This window comes from Sphaerodactylus townsendi, linkage group LG05, assembly GCF_021028975.2.
Source record: "Sphaerodactylus townsendi isolate TG3544 linkage group LG05, MPM_Stown_v2.3, whole genome shotgun sequence".
Taxonomy (NCBI): domain Eukaryota; kingdom Metazoa; phylum Chordata; class Lepidosauria; order Squamata; family Sphaerodactylidae; genus Sphaerodactylus; species Sphaerodactylus townsendi.
The window spans coordinates 84735246-84760118 of NC_059429.1; the positions used below are offsets into that span (position 1 = coordinate 84735246).

The 24873-nt window shown below is 41.7% G+C and overlaps 1 protein-coding gene across 4 annotated transcripts; it reads left to right on the forward strand.

The window, feature by feature from the left end:
* Positions 1-24659, forward strand: OPTC (opticin). Of its 4 annotated transcripts, XM_048495753.1 has the most exons (8): positions 15-123; positions 5191-5242; positions 8386-8621; positions 12261-12411; positions 20604-20762; positions 21821-22023; positions 22939-23034; positions 23759-24659. In XM_048495753.1, the coding sequence occupies exons 3-8, from the start codon at positions 8397-8399 to the stop codon at positions 23927-23929; spliced, it is 1005 nt and encodes a 334-aa protein (XP_048351710.1). In that variant the 5' UTR covers positions 15-123; positions 5191-5242; positions 8386-8396; the 3' UTR covers positions 23930-24659. The 4 variants fall into 4 exon arrangements, with proteins under 4 accessions (XP_048351709.1, XP_048351710.1, XP_048351711.1 ...); XM_048495752.1 differs by lacking the exon at positions 5191-5242 and having other exon boundaries at positions 1-123; XM_048495751.1 differs by lacking the exons at positions 15-123; positions 5191-5242 and adding an exon at positions 7574-7932.
* The last annotated feature ends 214 nt before the right edge of the window (positions 24660-24873 follow it).

Sequence of the window (24873 nt, forward strand, 5' to 3'; positions counted from 1 at the left end):
CTCCTCCACTCCAACCACACTCATTATAAGCTTTTCAGCAGATTCACTCTGAGATATAGAAAAATACAGAAAGAGAAAGAGAGTTGGCCTCTTTCTTCATTCAAGGCAGAAGGAAGAAAAGTGGTATGTACATTTGTAATCTGCGCTGCTTTCAGCAATTTTCTCTTCTACCTTTCTGTCCTTAACATGCAGGGATCAGGAACTTTCACGCTCTGTTCAGAAACACTGTGACTGTGGAAGTAGCCTAGGAGTTGGGGCTAATATGCAGCAAAAGAGCTCTTCTACCATTGTGCAATTCTCAAAAGCTTGTTGCACTTAGGTTTGTTCTATGGAAGATTTGTGGGAAGTAAAGATGTAGAGTGCTCACTTTTTTAATCAGTACATCTCTTTTAGGCCAGCATTCTCAGAAATATTTGTGTGCCTAAGTGTGGTTATCTGTGTACATGTATCAGAACATGTGTGTAATAATGGATCTTACATGCTGGTTTCTGCATACATGAATGTATACGCACATCTTTGCATGCATGTGCATCTTTACATGTGATGTGTGTTGTAATATGAGTTATATGTGAGTATGTGTGCACCATGCCTGCTTAGATATTAGTATACCTATGCTAACCCACACTTGTAGACGTAAACATCGACATAGTAAAAACGCAAGTGGAAGTCGATAAGCATGCGTATACACATTTAAGTCCATAAAAACAACATAGATGATGATAATACAAATACTTGAAAAGGTGGAACACATACTTTTAGCTATTTTTTTCTTTGCTACTGCCCAAGCACCAGGATGTTTGGAATGAAACAACCCAACTTCCAAGAAAGTTGATCAATTTTAAATATCTCTGCACAGTTTGCCCTTGTACTGCATGAAGGGCAGTACAATTCAGAATGCTTCTTTCCTTTAGGGGGCCAGAGCTTCTGACCCCCATTTCATTTTCTTAAAGCTGGCTTTTGTCTGGGTAATTCCACTGACCTCTCAGGCTACAAAGGAATGTATGTCTCTATAAGAATGTGCAGGCACAGATAATATATGACAACAGCACACCTAAATGGCATGCTATGAAAGCAAATAGTAGCATCCTAGGAAATCTTCAAAGGCTCATATTTTCTTTCTGTGTATGTGCAATTCACAAAGGGTAGATAAATGCTTAGAGTGACATATAGTTTGGGTGTAATTGGAGAAAGTGTGGAAATTTTTTAATTGGGTTGGATATATTTTTAAGATTAAATGACAGCAGTTTGAACTGGAATGACAGCATTTCCCCACTATACTTTTTCGTGATAGAAACTGTCTCCGTTGCACTTATGTTAGCTTTGGTAGACAATAAAGGCAAGTATAATACAGACACCCTTTGTTTTCTTATCAGGGCTCACAGAAGCTTGAGGGAGCCAGCTTCTGTTATGAGCCCCTGTATCTGCTTTTTGACTTTAAAAAAATGTCAGGAAGCTTGATCATGGATTGCTCACATTTTGTCAAGTTGCATTATTAGAAACATAAAATGTTATGGATCATGAGTATTATTTGGATTTCCTTTTAGTGTATATAGGGATGTGCAGATAAGCCTGTGACATGTTTTAGAAGAAGTAGAGTTTGGATTGATACCCCACTTTTCTCAACTGTAAGGAGTCTCAAAGCAACTTACAAACTCCTCTGTTTCTTCTCCCCACAACAGACACCTTGTGAGGTAGGTGGAGCTGAGAGACTTCTGAGAGAACTGTGATTAGCCCTTAAGTCACCCAGCAAACTTCATGTGTTGACTGGGGAAATAACCCAGTTCACCAGGTTTGAGTCCGCAGCTCAAGCGGAAGGGTAGGGAATCAAACCTGGTTCTCCAGATTAGAGTCCACCATTCATAACCACTACACCACACTTGCTTCCCATATGTCACATTGCAAACTGCTCATAAAAATGTCCAAAGGTTGAAGGTACTTAGTAAGTGTTGGGCAGCAGATATATATAGTTTAATATTTTGAGCTAAGTTAGTGCTGCCCAGGTTTGCCTAGCTTTTCACAGGCATGATCCGTTTTCTCTCTGTCAGGCCAGTTGCCAATGAAGGTTTATATTAATATAACGTAGGGAATAAGAGAGAGACTGGTTTCTAAGTGTTAGGTGCAATGTGCTGTGCCTTTAAGATCTTCGCCACAGCATGACTGGTTATGCATACTCTGCCTGCCCAGTGCCTGTCCAATGCCTGTGTTCTCTGCATTAGGCTCTCTTTGTATTTTTCCTGCTACAAGCAAGGAAGAGTCCCAACTGCAGCAGCCATGTTCGCCTGCGTGTTCTTCCAGGTTGTCAGGGGTCATTGCATTCTTCTTCCTCTAAAAAACAACAACACATTTTTATTCCATTGTTGCTTTCATGCATTGATGGAAAGGTGTGATTAAAATTAGGCAGGTGGAAGGTATTTCCCGATCCCCCTGAAGTGCAGGAGAAGTACGTGGGTAGGGGAATGCAAGCAGACACAAAGCAGGTCCTATGAATATTGGGCTGCTTTGCTCTTGCAGTGCAGGCACAGAAAAAGCTGGACTTTTGCCACTCTTTAAACCTGGGTCATCTCCCATCTGTTGTGGGGTGAGTGTAGCAGGAGGAAAAAGACATCCATGAGGAAAAGTCTGCCAGACATGAAATGCATATTAGGCCTTATGTTTGCAGGAGCTTTGCTCAGTTCCTGCTGGGATGGGCAAATCTCCCTCCCCAAGAGAGTCTTTCCTGTAACTATTCAGTTGGGCAGCAGGGGGTAAAGGCTGATGACCTGTGTCCCAATGTGCTGATATTCAAACCAAAACTCTATGATTAAACGATAGAATTGTGGCCGGATACTAAAGCATCCACCAGAGGCGAATCTCCTGCTGGTTTTTTGCCTCCTATGAGCAAACTTAGTTTGCAACCAGTTTTTACTTTCACTATCAACCCAAGTTTTTCTGATCCACAAAACCAGCTTCTCTTTGTAGCTGCCTTAGGCTGCCTTAGGCTGCCTTTTCTGAATCTTTTCCCCTCCTGATATGATATCAGTTCTGATGATTGAAGGGGGGGGGCACTGTGCACCTTAAATAAATTAGTATTTTTCATTGGTTCCACTCTCTGACTGATCAGCTCTGTTGCTGGGCACATGGGCTCTACCACTTGACCCCATTGGTCTTACCTTTGTGTAGGAGGGCCCAAGCCTGAACTCCACCTCTTGCCTGATTTTGGCAGTCACAAGGTAAATGCATAGGGTTGTGTTCTGCTAGCTTTTCAACAGATGAAATAATGAACTTCTTTTGACAACTTAATATGCTATTCCATAGACTCTGCATAGGCACAAAGCCAAAAAGAATGAGAACTATATTCAAAAAGAGAATTGGATGTGATCACCCTTCCTCTTACTGTTCTTGCAATCAGAAAAACTGGTAAGATAGCCCCTAGGCCCTTGAACCATGGTCACATGCTTGAAACATGTGAAGTATTAATCAAGAACAGAGTACATCTGGGTAATGTATCCTTGACCCTCAGTGAAAAGTCATTGCAGACCTTTGGGGTATGGTTGACACAAGGATTGTGCATCTGGATAATGTTGAAGGGGAAATAGACCAGGAAAAACCATATCGGCTTTTGGGCGTTTATTTTTGGCCAAACAAATTGGTGGTAATTTATGGAAACTAAAAAGTGGAACCCCCCCCCCCCTACAGAATTTTCCTGGCATTTTTCAAGTTACCATTAAAAATGGTGTTAACCCTCTTCCTCTCACTTACCTGCTGAATGCCTCCTTCAAAGTCCATATGGGCTTAGAGGCAGCAGAAAGCTGAACACTGGGCTTGGCCTGACCCGATCCAGGATTCATCTCTGCCCTGTCCCCTCAGAAGTCCACTTGAAAGGTGCAGAGCTGAATGCTGGGCTGGGCTCTGCTCAGCCACTTGGACCTTGGAGGCAGTGGAGGTGCAAGGCTGTCGAGTCCAAATTCCACATGGAGGTGGCAGGGCAGAGCTGTAGGCTGGGCTCGAAAATGTTGGAAAAGCTGAAAAAAGCTGGGGGAAACTGCCATACTGGCATGGGACTTCAGCTTTTGGGACTTTTCTAGAAATGTCTGGGTCTTTTAAACCCAACTCTCAAAAATACTGAAAAAAATTGTGACACTCCTAATTGGTACCTTTTCTATCTGCTTGTGTAGTTGCACTTTTAATAGTATTGGTATGCAGTAATTAACAGGTTATAGTTAGGTTTGCCAGTTCTGGGTTAGAAAATTCCTGGAAGTTTGGGGGTGGAGAGGAGACTGGGGGATGGTGGGGTCTGGAGAGGGGAGGAACCTCCATGGGGTGTAATGACATCAAGTCCATCCTACAAAACAGCGTTTTTTTTCTCCAGGAAAAATGATCTCTGTATTTTGGACATCAGTTGTAATTCTGGGAGATCTACTGGCCCCACCAGAAGGATGGCAATCCTAAAAGGTTTATTTCCATGCCATGAAAACCTTCACCTTCTTTGACTATCAAACTGCTATTAAAGCAAGAACCAGCAATTTTCTTGGTCTTATCTGAGAGCCTTATGAGCTGCTACCTCTGAACAAAGCTTACGAGATGATCTGAAAAGCTTCCACTGAGATGTAGCATCCTGCACACTCCTTGCTAGCTGCTGCAAAAAGGTGGTGCTGTTTCCTAAAAGCTAATACAGACTGCTGCTTATGGTTGCCAAGTGGTCAGTCAAGAGCTAAGAGGAAGAGTCTACAACTCAGATGTCCTGTATTTCAAGCCCTAGCTCTGTGCTTAGTGCAGAGCCTCTCTCCAGCTGGTGAACTGGGATAACCTTACGGGTGGTATGTGGGTGGGTATGCTTACTAGTTGTTGGAATGTAAATTCTGGGTCAAGAGATGGAACTGAAAAATAAGTCCTGGACAAAGGGTCATTTATGGCTTGTTCATTAAAAACAAAAAACATTAGGAACTGTTAAAAATGAAAGCTTCAGAGCACCCAATTGACTCCGGGAATGGAATATGAGCAGCTAAAGTGTATATGTGTGTGGGTAAGGGTACTTGACAGCTGATTCTGAGCTAAGGCTTATGACTGATCAGGACAATTTGGAAAATGGACTCTTCCTAGAATTTAAGTATGGTGTATTCTTCAGTTTGATATGTAACTTGTTGTGTGATTAACTGGTCACTAAAATCAGAAAGCAGCAAATGTATCACTCATTTTTTTAAAAAAAAAAAGGCCAGAGGAGATCCAGGATATCACAAGCCAGTCAACCTAACATCTGTTCCAGGTAAATTAGAAAAGGTTATTATTAAATATAGCATTATTAAGCACATAGAAAAGAAAAGCCTACTGAGGGAAAATCAGCATGGCTTTTGCAAAGTAAGTTCTGCCTCATCAAACTTTTGGAGTTTTTTAAGAGAGCTAACAAGTATATGGATAAGGGTGATCCAGTAGACATTATTTACTAGATATTCCAAAAGGCTTATAACAATGTTCTTTACCAAAGACTCCTGAATAAACCTAGCAGTCATGGGATAAGTAGCCTAATGGAGAACAAGAAGATGCAGGTAGAAGTGAACAGTTCTCACAGGTGGACAGTTCTCACAAAGAAAATATGCAGCGAGGTTCTACAAAGATTGGCACCTGTCACAGGTGCTATTTACTTTGGTCATAAATTGTATAGAACTGGGGTGAGTAAAGTTTTAGCCAAGTTTGCAGACAATATCAAATTATTCAGGATGATGACAATCAAGCGCATCATGAAGAGCTCCGAAATGAGTGAATGAATGGCAAATAGGTTTGCCATCTCCTGGTTGCCTCTGTACCAAATAGCGTCAGATGCAGTCCACCCTCCAAAGTAGCCATTTTCTCCAGGGGACACAATCAATCTAGTCCAGAGATCAGTTTTAATTCCAGAAGGCCTCCAGGCCCCACTTGAAGGTTGGCAACCCTGGATGCAAATGAAGTTCAGCATAGGTAAGTGTAAGATAATACACACTAGAACAAGAAATCCTAACAAATAGGCTGATAAAGTCTAAACTGGCCAACTCTGGCCTTTTCCACACATAGCACTTATTTTAGGCACTGTTGGTTCATTTGTTTCCTACTATTTTTGTTGGCACACCTCCCTTTGAAGGGCTATTTCTGGTTTACTTTAATCACTTTCATCTTGTCTGAACTGGAAGAGGTGGGGGTGCCACATCATTTGATTGTGCTGGATACCCCCACACAATTTTCAGAGGGGTTTGTGCATGGCAGTGATGCAATGAATTGTTAAATCACTAAAGTTCTTGCAAAGCCACCTCTCAGTCCACTCACGGGTCACCGTGGTCATGATTTCCTTTTTGAAAACCTGCCTCCCTTGTTTGCTGAGATTCTCTGATCTGGTTTTCTAGGCAAGCGGCTATATTGCATGTTGAAGAATCTCTGTGCTGGAATAACATTCAGAAGCTGCAAATCCCTGTGTTCTTGCCCTCAGAAATACTAGTCAGACTGATAGAGTTCTGGCACCTTTTAAATTATTATGAGTTAGGACAGACTTGGAAGGCAGCGCTCACAGGTTTCTTTCTGTTCTTGTGATCTAGTATGGCCATTTACTATAGAATTCCTGTGATTTTAAAGGCTGAATCAATCACAAAAGTCTAGCAGCTTCAGCTTTCCTCATCTTCATGTCAGAAAGAGCACAGAAGCTCTGATAAAAATAGGACAACTCACCCTATACTGGGAATTGTAGTGCCTGCCTAAACATCCTTTATTTTATTTTAATTATTTATTAAAATACGTATATTCCACTTTTGCCGTTGCTCAAGGCACCTTAAAATTCAAGCCTGAAAACATGGTGGTGATGAAAAATGCCACCAAGTTGCAGCCAACTTATGGTGATCCCGCAATGATTTAAAGGCAAGCGTCATTCAGAGGTGGCTTGCCAGTATCTACCTCTGTGTAGCAACCCTGGAATACCTTGATTGTTTTCAATCCAAATACTGACCAGGGTCAATCCAGTTTACCGATCCTGACATTACCCTGCAGTCTACACTCCCTTAAAAACCCTAGCAAATAAATGGCCTTGAGCAGCATCTCCGGAACACCTCCAGAGATGGCAGACTCCTTATTCCTCAGGTTCATTTGCTGAAACCACAACAAAGAACAACCTTCAATGCTTTATTTGGATGAATGTCAGGATTTTAGCACTATGTGGGACAAAACCCAGGTAATAAGCAGTAATTTGTGAGCTGTAATCCACCCAATTGCTAACAGCATCTGAGCATTTCCACTGATAGTGTGAACTTGGACTCCATTTCGGAATCTGCCTCCCACTTTGCTACTGCAGACCAGAATGTCCTTTCAGCCTTGTCTGATGAACAGTCAAAGCTGTTTTATGTACCAGAGGTGACTCTACCCTGGGCCTCTTCAGCACAGTGGAACATTCAAGCATAAGAAAACTGAAAGGGGAAGGAGAGTAATAATCTCCCAGGGCTCAAAGCTTCATCCATTTGTTCTCTGCAGCTGTGAGGCCCCCAGCTTGTAAAGGGGTTTCTTTTGAAAACGCTGTAGGGCAAGTCAGGTCAGACAGGCTCTGGAAGCAACAGGAGGTATAATAATAAGGAGCGAAAGCAAATGCTTAACAAGTTGGTGCAAGAAAGCCAAGTATTCAGTTGCACAGAAGGCAGAGATGGAGATGTGATTGTTAAATAAGAAGGAAGCCTAGGAAGTGGCTCTTAGATTGGGAATATACTACCGAATAAACTCTACTGAATGAAGAAGCTTTTAACCTTGAGAAAGACCCTTTTAGCACTGCTGCTTCTATCACTTCCTGTGCTTAAGCTTTGCCATAAAAGTGGCTGAGGTTTGTCTGGAAGCCAAACCAAGCCAGTGCAGGGAGGTAGTGTTGCCAGCTCCAACTTGGGAAATTCCCAGAGATCTGGAATGGGGGGTAGAGTCTAGGGAGGAACCTCAGCAGAGTCCATTTCCTTCAGGGTGAGTAATTGCCGTACTCTGGAAATCACTTGCAATGTTAGGAAAGTTCCAGGACCCACCTGGAGGCTGGCAACCCTAAGGGGAGGAAGTGGATTGGTCTGGTAGTGTTTGATTATTAGTGGGAGAAAAACATTCTATTCATGCTCTCAGGGTACAGTTTATTTTGTCATTCCAACTCATATTTTAGAAGTGAACCACTGCACTAAAAATGGACTCTAGAGCTATGTTTTGGTGAGCCTTGGCTATTAGGTGTTGAAATTTCCTTTCATCCTTCTGGATTCCAATCTGCTCAGTGGGGTGGGCTTTTCTTTTCATTTTATGAATGCATGACTGATTGACTGATTCCCAGATACACTGATGTGCCCAAATCTGTGTCTGAATAGAAAGCATTGTGTTTATTCCTGCTGCCTTTTTTTTTTAAAAAAAAGTATGCTGTTGTTTCTCCCTACTTAGTCAGACCCAGGATGCAGCCTGCAGTCTTGATGAGTGCAATATCTGCCCTGGCTTTTGCACTAGCTCCAGCAGCTCTGTCTAAGGAAAATGGAAAGGAAAAGAAGCTGAAAACTGACATTCCATCTTACAACATCCTGGATCTTGACAGTGATGACCTCAGCCTGGACAATTATGGAGGAATAATTGATCTCAGTAATTATGAGGATATCTACGATTATGGGGACCTGGCATCAAAGGTACTAAACAATCAGAGCCTTGTATATTTGATGGGCTCAGAAATTCCTAAAGAAATAATCTGCTGTCCTGAAAAGAATTGCCATACACAGTTCCTTGCATTTTTCCTTTCTGTCCCTTGTCTCTATCGCATCCTCAGTCTCCTTAGTCTTTCATTCTTCCAGTTCTTTATTAAAATTTCCCAATACTTTGAAAACCAGAAGCTTTGGGGAGAACAAGATATGAATACATGCAAGCTTATATAATTTATTCAGTTCGCAAAATATGAATTATTTTGATGAACAATTGGAAATGTTGGTAGCCTCTGTATGATGTGTAGCCACCAGATCTTCAGACTTGCTTACCCCAGGAGGAATGGTAGAGCAGCTTCTGTCAGCCATTCTGTCCTGTTCTTCATCAGTCAGGTTAATTTATTTTAGGGCAATCCTAAGCTACTTTTCAATTACATATGGTTCCCCAAGATGGTTTCCAAAACAAACCACAGATAATAGAAGTTGATGAAAATCATCACAGTTAAACAGCTTATAACACGTAAGAAGAGAGAACATATTTCAGCAGATGTACTATAAGAAAGCTCCAGAGCACCACTAGGCAGTCTAACTCAAAGGCCTGGAAAATAAAAGTTTCTAGTCCAAAGCATTCAAAGAGGATTCCAGCACTCTTGACCCTTAAGGAAAGGAGTTTTATAATCAAGGGATAGCAATTTAGGTCAGTTAGAGTAGGATCCTGAAGGAAGGCCCCATGTATGGCCCTCAAGCCTTGGTTCAGACAATACAGGTTGAGGCAGTCCTTTAGGAATTTTGGGCACAAGCCATAAAAGTAAAAACCAGGATCTTTTACTGAGCCCAGAAACAAATAGGTAGTCAGTGCAGATGACACAAACCCAGTCTGATGCAGATTCCACATGGCCCAAAAACAGCAGTGTGAAAACGGTGTAGAATGGTTTAATGTAGAAATGGTTTAATGTAGAATGGTTTAAAATAGAATGCATGCCATTCCTCCCTCACTCACTCCCCTCCCTTGCATGCCACCCCTCCCTTCCCTTCCCCTCCCTCCGCTAGGGTGGGTGGGCCATGTCCAGATGCCGGGCCCCCTCCCCTCCCCTCCCTTGCATGCCACCCCTCCCCTCCCTTCCCCTCCCTCCGCTAAGGAGAACTCCGATCCAGTTTGTTATCCCAAGTTATAGACTCTATGATTGATTATACTGAATCAGATAAAGTAGTCATGCTTTTAAATTTTTAATAAACACAGGTTAAGGGCAGTATAAAATATGGGTTGGGGGGGAGGGGAACTTTGCATATTGCACTGAAGTCTTATTTGGTCATTGACCATAAATAAAGACTTCACGTCACTGAAGTCCTTCTCCTCCACAAACCCCACCGTCCTCAGGCTGACGCCATTTTACTGAATTACTGCTGTGTTTTAAATATTTAACTTTTAAACTTACATTTTAATTTAATGGGGTTTTGTTTATATACTGTATGTGGAATCCATGTTGTGCACTGCCCAGAGCCCTTTGGGGATTGGGCGGTATAGAAATCCCATACATACATACATACATACATACATACATACATACATACATACATACATACATACATACATACATACATACATACATACATACATACATACATACATAAATAGTGTAAAAGGATTTACACCGTTTTCATGCCGCTGTTTTTGACCCGGGCGGAATTTGCCTGATAGGGTCACCCTTAAAACTCTCCTAGCTGTTGCATTGTGGATTTCCAGAAGTTTCTGAGCCATCTTGAAGGTGTTACAGCAACCAAATTTGTGATCAGATACCCTTTCTCAGTTAATGGCCACAACTGGCAAACAACGCCCAGCTGACAGATCTCTCAGAAAATTTGGACACTTATTTATCCAAGGATAATAAAGAATTCAGTATGAGTATGGGACTGTTGCAGTAATTGTTTTGGCATGCATATAAAAATCATTCATCAGGACCAACAAGCTGGATGTGTCAAGCATCAAAGGCAAGATCAGTTCAGACAACTCAGGTAAGGAGACCATTATGCAGCAGATGGAAGTTTCCCCTTCCCCAGCACTTGCATTTTAGCCAATAATGGGTCTGCTCCTGTAGCTTCTTCTTATGCTGTTCTTGTATATTAGCAGCCATAAGGAGACTGAATTTCCCTCTAATTTCTCTGTGTTACAGTTCAGAGACTGCTGTGGATTATTTTGACCCTCTCAGAACTGGTTTAGTTTCAGTCTTCAGGACTGCAATCCTAAGCATGTATATCCTTTGGAATAAACATGTTTGAGATCAGGCTGAATAAGCCAGCCCAAATTTCATTTTGTAAGCTTGCCTGGAGTAGAGCAGCAACCATCTTACAATTTCTTTCTAAACAGATCCAACTCAAATTGTGAGTGCAACGCTGGGGGAGAAGGGACTGAAGCCTTCTTCCCTGCATTATTTTCACAACTTGGAATGTTTCTGGGGAGCCACTCTTTATCCCATTGGGAAAACCTACATCTACCTCAACAGTACATGTGGAGTCCCTGCTGCAATAAATAGCAGTTCCCCAGGCTCTTTCATGTCAGGAAAATGGTACAAGGAAAAAGGCTAAGTCCCTTTGATTGCACTCTTGGAAACTGAGTTCCCAGAGGGAAATTTGCAATCCGTGTCTGATAGAAACTCCTTGTGGCAAATCCAGATATAATGTATGTGACATGTACTTGAGCCCTTAGACTTCATGACCTTCTTGCTCCTGTATGAATGTATGAATGTGACAGGAAGTGAATCTCTAGGTGAGGTGACTGGTGACTTCTGAGCAATCTCACCTTGCTAAAATATTAGAGATTCCCCACCTTCATAAGAGCTGATTCACACAACATTTTGTATGAACAGGAGATAGGAGTAGTTGTGACATTGTTGTCTTCAGGTGCACACATGCATGCACCTAGATAAATTTATTGTGAGAATCCATCATTAGTAGAGTAAGTGGTGGATTTCCCACAATTATGGTAGTATTCTTTTTTGGCTGCTGTATTCAGAAGAATTTTTAGCAGTTCTATCTGTGATCAAATGTCAGGCATGTTATGTTATTCACCAAATAATATTTAAGGTTGCTTGTATGTAGAAGAAAACATTCTGTATTAACCACCTGTCAGTAATTAAAACTGGAATTTGGTTTTATTCCTCATTGCTAGCCTATCGCCTGTTTGAATGTGTTGATTTCCAACCACTGGAGTATTTCTGCAGACAGGATTTCTATCAGTAGAGAATAATTTTCTCATCTGCCACCATTCTTCTGTAGCCCAAAATGCCCCCCGCCCCCGAAATAAGCTGCAAGAGAATGGAAGTGATCTAGACATGCTCTGCTGGCAGAAATCCTTCTGTCTATAGAAGTGCTGTGATGGATCTAAGCTTCTAAAACAAGTTTTCTTGCATTTTTACCCACGTGTTTTCACTGAGATGTGATGACTTCACACACTATTTTGAGGCCGCTTTTGTGCAGAAAAGGGGGACATACACAGTTTAAGTAAATATTGACCTGAAAATGTCTGATTTAGCAAAAGCTATGGATGGCTCGGTTCATATGCCTGTAAAACAGAAACACTGGTGTTGACTCTGAGCCTTATGATTAGTACAACCATGTATGTTTTATTTGTAGATTGAAGTTGATACCTTAGCTCCTCTGTCCAAGCATTTCCCACAATCCCTGAGCACAACTGTGCCAGTTGAAGCTCCACAAAGCAAGCCACCAAGCTCCACAGCTGCCAGGGCTAAGGGACCAGGTCTCTTTGGGTCCATATCAAATCAGGGTGAGTGAGCAAACCTTTTCCTTTCTACATTAAAATACTCAAAAGTATAAGGAAGGCATGGAACTGGGGGACCCACTCTTTACAGAAACAGGTAAAAAAATTGCCCAGTTATATCTCAGTGGCCCCTTCTTAGGGAATGTTGCCTAAACTGGGACAAAAGAGATCCCATGTCCATTTTTTAATTCCACCATTTTGCTTCATTTGTTTTTTTAAACATATATTCAGAGTCACATTGATAGACAACCCCTCACAATACCATTCTCATCATCCCCTTGGTTCCCTAAGGTTACTGCACAGTTACATTAAATCAGCAATTCAAAAAATGTCTTTGCTTCCATTTCTGCTATTGGAAACTACCCACACAAAATGGAAGCAAAAAATAAAAACCCTACTGGAATAGGTGCCATTACCTGAAGGAACAGTAGCCCACCCCTCCCAAAAACATTTTTGGCCAAATTAGAGGTGTAGCAATGCACAATTCTTTCTGCAGCTCCCTTGACAATTTTCTCCTGCAAAAGCAACTTCCTGTGTCAATTTCACTTGCTCCCACCTTTGGACACAGTGTATCTTAGCTTTACAATTGCATGGCTAATTCAAAACACAAAGCTGATACAACTGACCTGGTTATGTTTGTGTCCTAACATTATATCACTAATGTGATATGACAAAGAAAGAAAAAAAATTGGATCCTTTTGAAAAGAGAGCATGAGGGGCAGGAAAATGGCTGAAGTGGGTGACTACATGGGGGTATGGATAAGGGCCAAGTGTTTGATGGGGAAGAAAACAAAGACCATTTCAATATGATTGTGTGTTCAAGGGATGTTGGCTTCAAAGCAGATTTAAAAATTGCAGTGAAAGTACTCAGGGAAACAGTGGAGGAAAAATTAAGAGGAGATTTTCTAGAACCAAACAGAAGAAAAAACATGCAAGCTTTGAAAAGAATGCCCCACCATACACCTGGCCCTTATTACCATCTCCTTGTAGTCGACCAACCTCCCCTTCAGCTTCTACCCCTCCTCCTCTATTTTTAATTTTAATGTTTTTTTTATCTTTGTCCTATTGAACTATCAATGTGGCATTCAGGCAGAGATACAAAGAAGCAGGGTGGATTGGATCAGCTTTAATGCTTTCATATCAAAATAGTGATGTAATGTTAAGGCAGAGAGTGATTTTGAAAACTAGAGGGCCTGCACAAAAGAAAAAAGGGGGAAGCTTGTTCTTCTGCATCAAGGATGACATCAGGAATAATACATTTTCAGCAGTCGCATGTGGAATAAATGCACCTGAAGAAATAAGGGGGGAAAAACAACCGCGGGGGAGGGGGGGAGGAGGTGTGTGGAATGATTTCACAGAAAACGTTCCCAAGAGACAGGTTTGACCACTGGGAAAATCTGTGATAAGCTAAGAATGCAGAAAAAGCCTGAAAGAATGTGCTCTTTTTCTGCAAAGATGACAGGGCTTCTTCTTTCAAATGTTAAAGGAGTCTGAGAAAAGAACTGCTTAGAAATAAACAAAATCAGCAACAACGCAACACTTTAATGAGCAGAGATGTAGGGGTAATCGGACAGAAGTAGCAATTAGATTAGTGACAATTAAAATCCTGTAGCGAAGGATAAATATCTTTATTCATTTTCTGTCACTCTGAACTGGGACAAATTAAGTAGTAGGCTTAGGGAAATTGTTGCCTTTCTGCTTTGAACTTCTCCACTAATGGATCTGGGGTCTGATTAGTTCTCTGAATAGGCTTTTATTTTATTTTTTTAAAAATCCAAGCAGTTTTAATTGGTGCTTGGAATCTTGTCATGTTGCTGCAGTCGATTTGACTCTGCAACAGGCTGTTATCTCCAAACATAGTAGCAATGGGTTCTGAGTGCAGAAATAACTGTTTCCTTTGGGTTTTATGTCTTTAGATATGAGAGGCCAACAAAATTCCTGGGGTAACACCATCTATTTAGAAGGCATTGCTCCTTCTGGATTGCATTTGGCAAGGAATGATTCATTTTTAAGCAGCCTCTTTGGATTGTTGCTACCTTGTCAACCCTGTCTTAATTAGAGTTGACTCATTAGTTTCTTTTCATTTGGTCCCCCCCCCCCCCAAATTTAGCACTTGATTATGAAGTGGACCAAGGTGATTCTGTACATTTTTATACATCCATTTTCATATCATCTTAGAGGAGAAGAGAAGAGTTTGGATTTATATCACCCCTTTCTCTTCTGCAAGGAGACTCAAAGGAGCTTACAATCTCATAAGAACATAAGAACATAAGAACAAGCCAGCTGGATCAGACCAAAGTCCATCTAGTCCAGCTCTCTGCTACTCGCAGTGGCCCACCAGGTGCCATTGGGAGCTCACAAGCAGGATGTGAAAGCAATGGCCTTCTGCGGCTGTTGCTCCCGATCACCTGGTCTGTTAAGGCATTTGCAATCTCAGATCAAGGAGGATCAAGATTGGTAGCCATAGATCGACTTCTCCTCCATAAATCTGTCCAAGCCCCTTTTAAAGCTATCCAGGTTAGTGGCCATCACCACCTCCTGTGGCAGCATATTCCAAACACCAATCACATGTTGCGTGAAGAAGTGTTTCCTTTTATTAGTTCTAATTCTTCCCCCCAGCATTTTCAATGTATGCCCCCTGGTTCTAGTATTGTGAGAAAGAGAAAAAATTTCTCTCTGTCAACATTTTCTCACCCATGCATAATTTTGTAGACTTCAATCATATCCCCCCTCAGCCGCCTCCTCTCCAAACTAAAGAGTCCCAAACGCTGCAGCCTCTCCTCATAGGGAAGGTGCTCCAGTCCCTCAATCATCCTCGTTGCCCTTCTCTGCACTTTTTCTATTTCTTCGATATCCTTTTTGAGATGCGGCGACCAGAACTGGACACAGTACTCCAAGTGCGGTCGCACCACTGCTTGATATAAGGGCATGACAATCTTTGTAGTTTTATTATCAATTCCTTTTCTAATGATCCCCAGCATAGAATTTGCCTTTTTCACAGCTGCCATGCATTGAGTTGACATTCCCATGGAACTATCAACTAACACGCCCAAATCCCAGTCACATCTCCTTTCCCTCCCTCCCCTCAAACAAACACCCTGAGAGGTAGGTGGGGCTGAGAGAGCTCTGAAGAACTGTGACTAGCCCAAGGTCACTCAGCTGGGATGTGTTGGAATGTGCAAGCTAATCTGGTTCCCCAGATAAGCCACCACAGCTCAAGTGGCAGAGCAGGGAATCAAACTCGGTTCTCCAGATTAGAGTGCACCTGCTCTTAATCACTGCACCATGCTGGATGAATCTCCAATCATTTCTGATTGTGGTTTTATACTGTGACAAAGTTATAAGTCCCATCCCCCACTTTCATTTTTTCAAAAAAAGATGTGGATTAAAGTCAGGGGTAGGGGAGAGGTACATTGAACACCATGGCATTATATGGCCTGTGGGAGAATTCACATCCTGTGTTCATAAAATCCAGTTCCTTATCTCATCAAATAAAAGAGATGCAGTACATCTATCCAGGCATGAGGTCAGCCTGTCTCAGGCTGATTCCCCACAGGGAAATTCTATCTCAGGGGTAGGGAACCTTTAACACTCAAAGAGCCATTTGGACCCGTTTTCCACGGGAAAAGAAAACACTTGGAGCCGCAAATAATTTTTGACATTTAAAATAAAGATAACACTATATATATTGGGGTTTTTTTACCTTTTACTCCGCTCATTCTGAGAAGCACATGGATGTGTCTGCCCTGCTGCCTGCAGGGCGGGCAAGGATGGGGCCGGCGGCTCGGCACATGGAGCCACGGTGCAAGGGCAGAAGATTGCATATGCTGACTCTTGGAGCCAAAGACAGGTTCCCTACCACTTTGTTCTGTATCTTGGTAGGATCAAAACCAAGTTTGTAAAGAAACCGCACCTTTTCATCAGGGTTTCAACCTCCCCACTGCAGCATGGATTCAGCGAAGACATGTAGGCCTATCTTGGATCCCAGAAATGTAGCGATCCCCACTACCACGTGATCTCCTTTGCGGGTCTCTCCTGATTGGCTGGCATGCCATGTTGGAGCAGGACCTTTTTGAGGCGGGAAATTTTTCCCTGCTACTTGCTAACCTGAGGTTTGCTTGTTTACAAGGATGAACGTTGAAGAGTTTAGGCGCTAAGCAGATTTTTGCTCGTTTGGAAGGGTGAACGGTTAATCACTTAAGCATTTTTTCGTTATGCTAACATCTCTCATTGAGACCAACAGTGAAATTGAAACCCAGAAGAGGCTGTGTGCGCATCGCTGTGTGCCCGCTGAGAGCTGATTGGTTGGTAGACTTGCGTCAAGCTCCATGGCAGGAATTTTAAACATAGATTGGATCCCTATTCCCCCCACAAAACTGGATCAAAAGCATGCTAAGAGAAAAAGTTGTACTTGCAAGCAGGTTCTGCCGGGCCTTGGGAGAAGGAGGATAACAAGCGCCAGAAATGGGATGAATCCCTGTTCGTCGCTCAAGCAGTGGGGAATTCTTGCTGAAACCTTGATATTTCGCATGAGTATCACGCAACTAATTGACCGTGGGGAATCAACCTCAGTCTGACATAGTATACCTCTACACCGAGTAACCTCTGTGGCCATCTGAATAGCAGATCTGATGGATGAATAGCTTGAAATCTTAATGCCCAGTGAGCACTGGCAACAGGCAAATGGCCATTACTAGAAATGAAATGTTGACCCAGGTAAACTTTGACTTGATCCAGAAACTTAATGCTTTTTGGCAGGTGAGGGGAAGTAAGTTCTTTTGATAAATAAAAAAGATGATACTGTTAAATGATAATTGTCATGCCCCCACAGAGGCTTTTGTTATTTTCCCATTAAGCTTCAGTTTCCCCATAGTTAGCATGGGTTTAGTTCATTGATAAGTCTTCTAAGGGAGGGAATTTTCGTTAGCCCCTGTCCCTTTAAGACATTTCCCAATAGGCAGCTTCCCTCTTTACCCAGCAATCCCCTGTTTTAGCTCTTGCCAGTCAGTCAGAGCAAGGTGCCAAGGGTAGCTAGAGACTGGAATATTCGTGACGCATATGGTGGTACATAGAGAACGTTAAGGTTAACAGCAATTAGAACCAGACAAGGACTGAAAGAACCAAAAGGAAGCAAGACACAGTGGACTTTCTTGAAAGCAGCCTAGAGAAGACACAGTCTACAACTTCAAATCTGCTCAAGACAAGCAAGCAGTCTGATTTAGATAGACCCAAGGGAGGAGTTAGGATCTTGATTCTCACACACAATAAACCTGTTATTGAACTGTTGAGCCTGACTTGTGTCTCCCCCACTCTGTCCTAGCCAAGTACAGGGCACCAAAATCAGATTCACTTGGGGGGCAAAACAAAGTCAGATTTACATGAAGTGGGAATTTATGTGACAGTACATAGTACCTGAACTATACTGATATTTGTATACTTATACTTGCAAGAAGGAGACTGTACGGATTCATGGGGGAAGAGGTATCCCACTCACCCACCCCTGCCAGGAGACTTGGGCAGGGAAACTGCAGGGACCCATTGCAAGTGGAATCATCATTGCCTGCCATAGTAGTAACAGGAGAATTATGCAAGCCAGTCCCTGTGTGGAAACCTCAGGTACAGACATCACTATAACTATGGGGAAGGTGTTACCCTCTTGTTTTTTAAACTTTTTGTATTTTTCCAGAAGCTTGTACCCTAATTCTGTGTGGCCGCACTGTATGGATTATGATTATTATTTTACTATTAAATATATAGATGATGTCCATGAGATAACTTATGTTGAGTGTGTGTAACTGGCTCCAGGTCACCCAGAGAGTTTCCATGGCAGAGTGAAGATTCAAACCCGGGTCTCCCAGATCCTAGTTTGACATTCAAACCACTATACTACGTTGTCTCCCTGATGACATCAATATATATTCATGAGCAGCCAGAGACATGTTGAACCTTTCACAAGACATTTTCAGGACCAAGAATCGCTGAAATGCTACATTTGTTAGAATTAAACACAAGTAATAAATTTAAAATAAAGAAGTATTAGCTCTAATCTAAAATCACATTCACTTTATTAACTCATATGATTCTTTTGCATAGGGCTATTCCTTAAGGGCAACTGCAAAGAGCTAAACCTAACATCTTCCTCTGTGTCTTCCTGATTATTTATAACACGGATATCCTGTGTTCCCAGCAAACTAGATCCCAAGGCACTTTTCACAATAAACCATGTAAGAATCAATAAGCAATTAAATTTACCCCACAAGAAAACATTAAAATAATAGCAGCAGCAAGTTTAGAAGCTAGTAGTAGGAATAATCATTGCTGAAATGCCAGTGCAAAGGGTCATTGGCAGGGGAGGAGGGTGTTTTGGTAGGAATGGGGAAATGGAAACTTTCTTAGATCAAGTGTTTTCTGGAAGGTACTCTGGTAACCAAATTCCACCATTCAGGATCTCCTGAGAATGTCTAGACTGACCCGCTGAGAAGGTAGTGTTCCTGTACTGTACTAGAACAATGACAAAATCACTTATAACCAACTTGGTAGCAGCTGTGCAGTCAAGAACATATGAAAGAGATTAAGAGAAATATCCCAGAAAAATAGATTATACTAAATGAAGCCCTCAAAATGTCTTTATAGAAAGGTTTACTGTGAAAGAAAGAGCAAAGGGAAGTTGAATTCAAAAAGGGGTGGAAAAAGGCAAAACAAAATACAGGGGAAAATACACAGCAGCAACAGCACAGAGATATTCAAATAAAAAACCCCCACACAGTTGAACTAACTAAACTAAACATTTTACCTACACTGTAGCAAGAAGCTAAAGGAGTCTTCAATCCCTACCCAATTTCCTGTTGACCCAGTTTCCACTGAAAACTGAAGACAAGTAAAAAACCCAAATGTTCAGATATTTATGCCTTATGGATTTTGATCTACACCATCCTCCTTTCTAAGAAAAACAAGCAGATTTCTCTAATACCATGCAAATCTCCATCTCTGATATCACAGGCTACTTCTACCAGTCAGAGCCATATACAGTGCAGTCCAAACTCCATCAAGCACCAGGATATGGCTCTGATCTTTCATGACAAATAGATGGTCTGGTCCAAATCCGATCATCCTTTGTCCAAAGGGATTAGTTCTGCTAGGATGGTCCAATATGGAATGGAAGTGAATGGGTCATAGTGGAATCTCCAGAAGTCCACGATCCCAGATACTCTAGGTGGCACTCTTGAGCCTTACAGCCCAATCCAGCTGGGAGAGCTGAATGCTCACAGGGAGTGTTGGAAGGCTGAGCTAACATGTTTTCCCGCTCCTCTGGCACAAGGTGTACCCCTTCTGGCAGAGGGGGTAGAGATGCCTGGCCACTCCTCAGTTCTGCGGTGGTGAAACCCAGAAGGCAACGCTGCCACACAGCAATTTGTTTGTTTGGATGTCAGCACAGAGTGTGTGTGTGTGTTGTGTGTGTGTACAGATTGAAGTGTAGTGGAGCTGATTTTAGTCACCTTCCACCTGGGGTTTAGGGTCATGAACATTGTGGCCCAGGGCTTGAAGTTACGCCACCCTCATTGAGCCCTATTGAGGGCTTCCAGTCAGTGCACCTTTTTTTTCTTCCAACTGCCTCCCTGCGCCACCTGGAGCCTTCTGGGGGAGGTGCAGTGGTGTAACAACAGTGCTATCCCCAGCTGCCCCTGGGAATTGGATTGGGGGGTTAGTAACTTTTAGAGTTTCTGTCACAGAGGGCATATCCACTTACCAGAAAGGTCTAAGCTTTAAAGAAGATCTGTACCTGGCAGCAAGGCTTAAGAAGCTTAATGTCTGGTGAATGGCTGTGAGGTAGGAATTCCAAACCTGAGAGTTACAAAGAAAAAAACCTCTCTTTAGTGGTCACTCATTACTTTACAAGGTGGGGGCCAGAAATGGAGCAGGGTCTTTGTCGATGACCTGAAAAGACAGGAAAGTTCATAAGAGAGCAGATGGTTTTTCAAGGATCCTGAACCCAACTGTTTAGGGTTTTACCATAACATTTACTAATTTGAACCCAGACAACAATCAGCTGTATTTCTTTTAAGATGGCAAGTTCTGTTCTCTACATCTTCTGCTAATCAACACTCTTGCTGCGAGCTGCAGTATCATTTTATACCAGTTGAAGCTTCTAAAGTGTCTTCAAAGTGCATTGCAGTAATCTGGCACTTTCTCATCTCTAGGTCTTCCCACCTGCTTGGTCTGTGTGTGTATCAGAACCTCTGTGTACTGTGATGACACCGATCTAGAAGACGTCCCTCCTCTGCCCTTAGAGACTGTGTACTTCTATGCACGCTTCAATCGCATTAATCGGATTCTAGCCAGTGACTTCACTGGACTCGGTATGATATGTTCCTTTGGAATTCTAGCTGTAATGTTTATGTTCAAGTATAACCCTATGCAGTTACTCTGCATTGGAAATCAATGGGCTTAGGCTGGACTGACTGCAAAGGATTGCACTGTGAATCACTTTCCCTCTTACAAAGAAGGCCACCTATACAGTTTTTTTGCCTCATTCATACTTTACTCTCATTGAGTCCCTTTCCCTATTACAAGCAAAATCAAATATAAAGTACTCTCATCCATTGACAGCAATAGGAAATGTACTTGCTGTGTGTTTATCTCAACTCGAAATATCTGAAAATGATCACATTGCATAAAGTGGGTTTTGTTCATACTGATGCATAAAGTGGGTTTTGTTCATACTGAAAGCAGATTGCATCTTATGATTGATTTGGTCTATCTCAGATTTAGGAGCAATTTAACATGACTAAACTGGGAACTATTTTCATGAACACTAGGGACATGTTAGCTTTGGGGAAAAAATAGCACATCGATGAAAATTCATTGAAATGCAAATGTTGTGGTTTGTATTATCAGCCACCTAGTCCAAGTTCATTTGTGTTCAATTCCTGAATTCTTCTTCCTTTTCCATTACTGTAGATATGTGCAACATTACCACTTTTTTTCTCATGGTTACCCTAATAAGCTTCATAACTGAGGATTTGAACTCAGGTCTAGCTCTAGTCCTGCACCCAAGGAAGATGCCCTGAAGTTATAGTTGAAAACTTGATGAGAAATTAACAAGGTTTTCCCCAAAATCTTCTCAATTCTACCAAAATCTGGGTGGAAGGGAATCAGTGAAGGAAATGGTGGTGTATGGACTGGTAGGCAATACGGAAAGGGTGCTTGTGTCTTGTCACTGATCACATCATGTTGTGAATTCATTCCAAAGTCAAAGGGGAGTAGGGACCAGCATCTTGGATAGTCAGAGGGACCAATGTCTCCTATACTAGCTGTGATAACATTTCAAGTGAGACAAGCATCTCTTCTAAACAGTGGTAGTCAGTAAACCTAAGGAAACTAACTGTGCAATTTTGACTCTGAACTTTTTCTGCAGCAAAACTGAAACGAATTGACTTGACGAACAACTTTGTTTCTTGGGTGGATGAAGACTCTTTCCGACTGCTGCCCTCTTTGCAAGAACTGATCCTCCCTGAAAACAAATTGACTTCCCTGCCTGAATTGCCCAGTGGCATTATACAACTGGATGCCCGCTTTAACATGATCCAGAGTTCAGGCATCAGACCTGAAGCTTTCCAAGTAAACATTTCTCAAATATTTCACGTCTATTTCTAATCCATAAATTACTGTTCCTCTGTGGTTGTCTCCCATTGTGAAATCACAACATCACATTGGTGTTAATAACACAATGAATGGGTGGGTGTAGGGGAGGGAAAGCCATGGGAGGTATTCATGTGATCTAGGACTCACAAGACCTGTTCACATGTTACAGTGAACACATGTACAGCCTGCCTATAGGTACACACATGCTGTAAGAGCCAAGACATATTCACTTTACAACTGAAAACAGAGACCAGTACATGGATAAATTATGTTCAACTGTGCAAGTGTTAAATATAATATGAAATATACTTAATGTGTGTATTAAAGAAAATCAAGAGTACGCTGTGCACAGATTGTACATGCACACACTGCAATGTGTAATAAAAATTTTAATAGCCCTGTTCACAAGTTACAGTGAACACACATTCATCCTGTATGTAGATATGTACATCTGTTTGTAAGAAACAGCCAATGCATTTTCAGTTTACAAATGAAACCAGGTCCAGTACCTGGGAAAATGTGCAGTTTTAATCACATGTTCAGCTGTACATGTGTTGAATTTTACATAAGAATTACTCAACATATGTATAAAGAAATTTACATTGTACATGGATTATACATGTGTTCGCTCTAACAGGTGAACTGAGGTAGTAAGTGCTGGTTTTCAGTGAGCTGCTTTAGAGGACTGGATCCTGACTACTGCAGATGTTGACTGCAAATGCTGATCTTGACTCTGAATAACTAAGCCTCTATTTAGGCCTGAGAACATGAATCTTAGAATGGATTTCACTAAAACACACAAAATCAAATTGGTCTTCTTGGAAAATACAGGAGGCCTGATTTGAAAGTTAAGGCAGGCAGATGCCTGATCCTTTTCTCTTGTGCTTTCAGGATCTGAAGAAGCTGCAGTTCCTTTATCTAGCTGATAACAAACTGGACTATATCCCAGTGCCCTTGCCTGAGGGACTACGGTCTCTGCATCTACAGGTGAGGCAGGGACAGAGGTCCCTGAAAGCCAGGTGCAAAAACACCAGTAACCAAGGGAAAGAACCCTGAAAAGAATCAGTAATTCTTTCCCACTTTTTTATACGTTACAAAGAAAAACTAGCGAAAGAGCCATAATTGGGGTTCATGTATAATCTTGCTTCTGGATGTGAGTTGCTCTAATTTCACTTAGCTTAGTTATACTCCTGTTCTGTCACTGACGCTTCCAAACATTTTTGCCAAGAAGATATCATCTGCTCTGTGATCCCTTTCCCTTGTTGGTCCTGTCCTCTGCCCCCTACAGAAAAGAACTGTACCCAGCCCAGTGCACTGACCTGTCCAGCTGGTTAGCTCAGCTTATCATGAAGCCAGTTCAAAGGATCATGATGTTCCATATAGGTATGTTACAACAGGGGAAGCACTTCCCCATGTAGGCTTGCCAGTCTTCAGGTGGTAACTGGAGATCTCCCAAAATTACAGCTGATCTTTTCCCAAGAGAAAATGGTGGCTTTGGAAGGTGGACTGTATGGCATTGCACCTTAATGAGGCTCCTGCCCAAACCCCACCATCTCAAGGCCCTATCCCCAAAATTTCCAGGAATTTTCCAACCCACAACAGGCAATCCTACCCATTTAATATTTTATTTATCTTAAAAATACCCTTACGCTACTCCAAAAGAGACTTTGGCCCTTGAGATTTTCTCTTCACCTTTTGTTTCCCCGGCTAGAACAACAACATCCAGACCATGCATGAGGATGCGTTTTGCAATAGCAGAGATCACAATTACATCCGTTGGGCCCTGGAGGACATTCGCTTGGATGGCAACCCCATCAACTTGAGCCTTTTCCCTGATGCATATTTCTGCCTGCCTCATCTACCCACAGGCCGTTTCTACTGAATGAATCATCCATCTCATCAACCAGCCACAGGAGTTGTTTGAAAGTAAGACCCAAGTGGCCAAGAGAAAGTGGCCATTACTGATACTCTTGGGCTTCTCTGTCAGCATAGCTCTTTTTTCCTCTCTCTCTGCTTGGCCCAATTCACATGAGGATGTCCAGATGGCATACAGTACAAATCAGTTCTTGAAGTATATGTGCTGAAAAAACCCCCCACAAGGTTTAAAAATCCTGATGTGGGACTGAAAGAAAAACCAATTCACCTGATTTTAAAATCAGCTAATGCCGATGTTTTTCCCCAGAGATTTTACTGAACCAATATAGGTGACCAACTTAGCAAATGCTAAGGCCTTTAACTATCTATATTACCAAAATGCTATGCTTTCTTGTATGTGGTAGAGATGTCAATTGAGTAGTTGTAGCTTCTCCACATTTCTCAAATGGCTGAATGATTCTATTAATAAGAATCCATGTTGAGAATTTTCTCAGTTGCAGAGTTTTATAGCTAGAATCCTGTTTTAAGGAATCATTTATCTTCCTGGTTTTTTCCTCTAAGATTTTCAATTTCACAATATCTTTAGTTTTTATGTGCTTTGATATATTTAAATACTTGTAGTTTCTGTGAAATAGTTTATGTATTTCATTTCACCTTACGTATTTTGAGAATTTCTTCTTTACTGAGAAAATATACATTGATATAGCTGAAATACATTCTTTAGTTCTTTGATGTAATAATTTTGATTTTATTGTTTTTAAGTGATCCTTTGAGGAATTTCTTTCTCAGTACTTTTCTCTTCATTTTGCAGAGGTGGTATGCCTGTGCATACAGTAAATTCACCTTTAAAGTAAAAATCCACTTGAACAAAAAATATACATAGAGAATCTGCATGGATAATTTAAATCAAGGGCTTGTCTTTACCTTCCATCCAGTCATCTCCTTTGTTAA

Excerpts from the sequence above, each read along its gene's own strand:
- OPTC (XM_048495752.1), top strand. The coding sequence starts at position 8,397 with ATGCAGCCTGCAGTCTTGATGAGTGCAATATCTGCCCTGGCTTTTGCA. Across the intron at positions 8,622-12,260 it reads ATGGGGACCTGGCATCAAAG|ATTGAAGTTGATACCTTAGC; the intron begins GTACTAAACAAT and ends TTTTATTTGTAG. Across the intron at positions 23,035-23,758 it reads TACGGTCTCTGCATCTACAG|AACAACAACATCCAGACCAT; the intron begins GTGAGGCAGGGA and ends TTCCCCGGCTAG.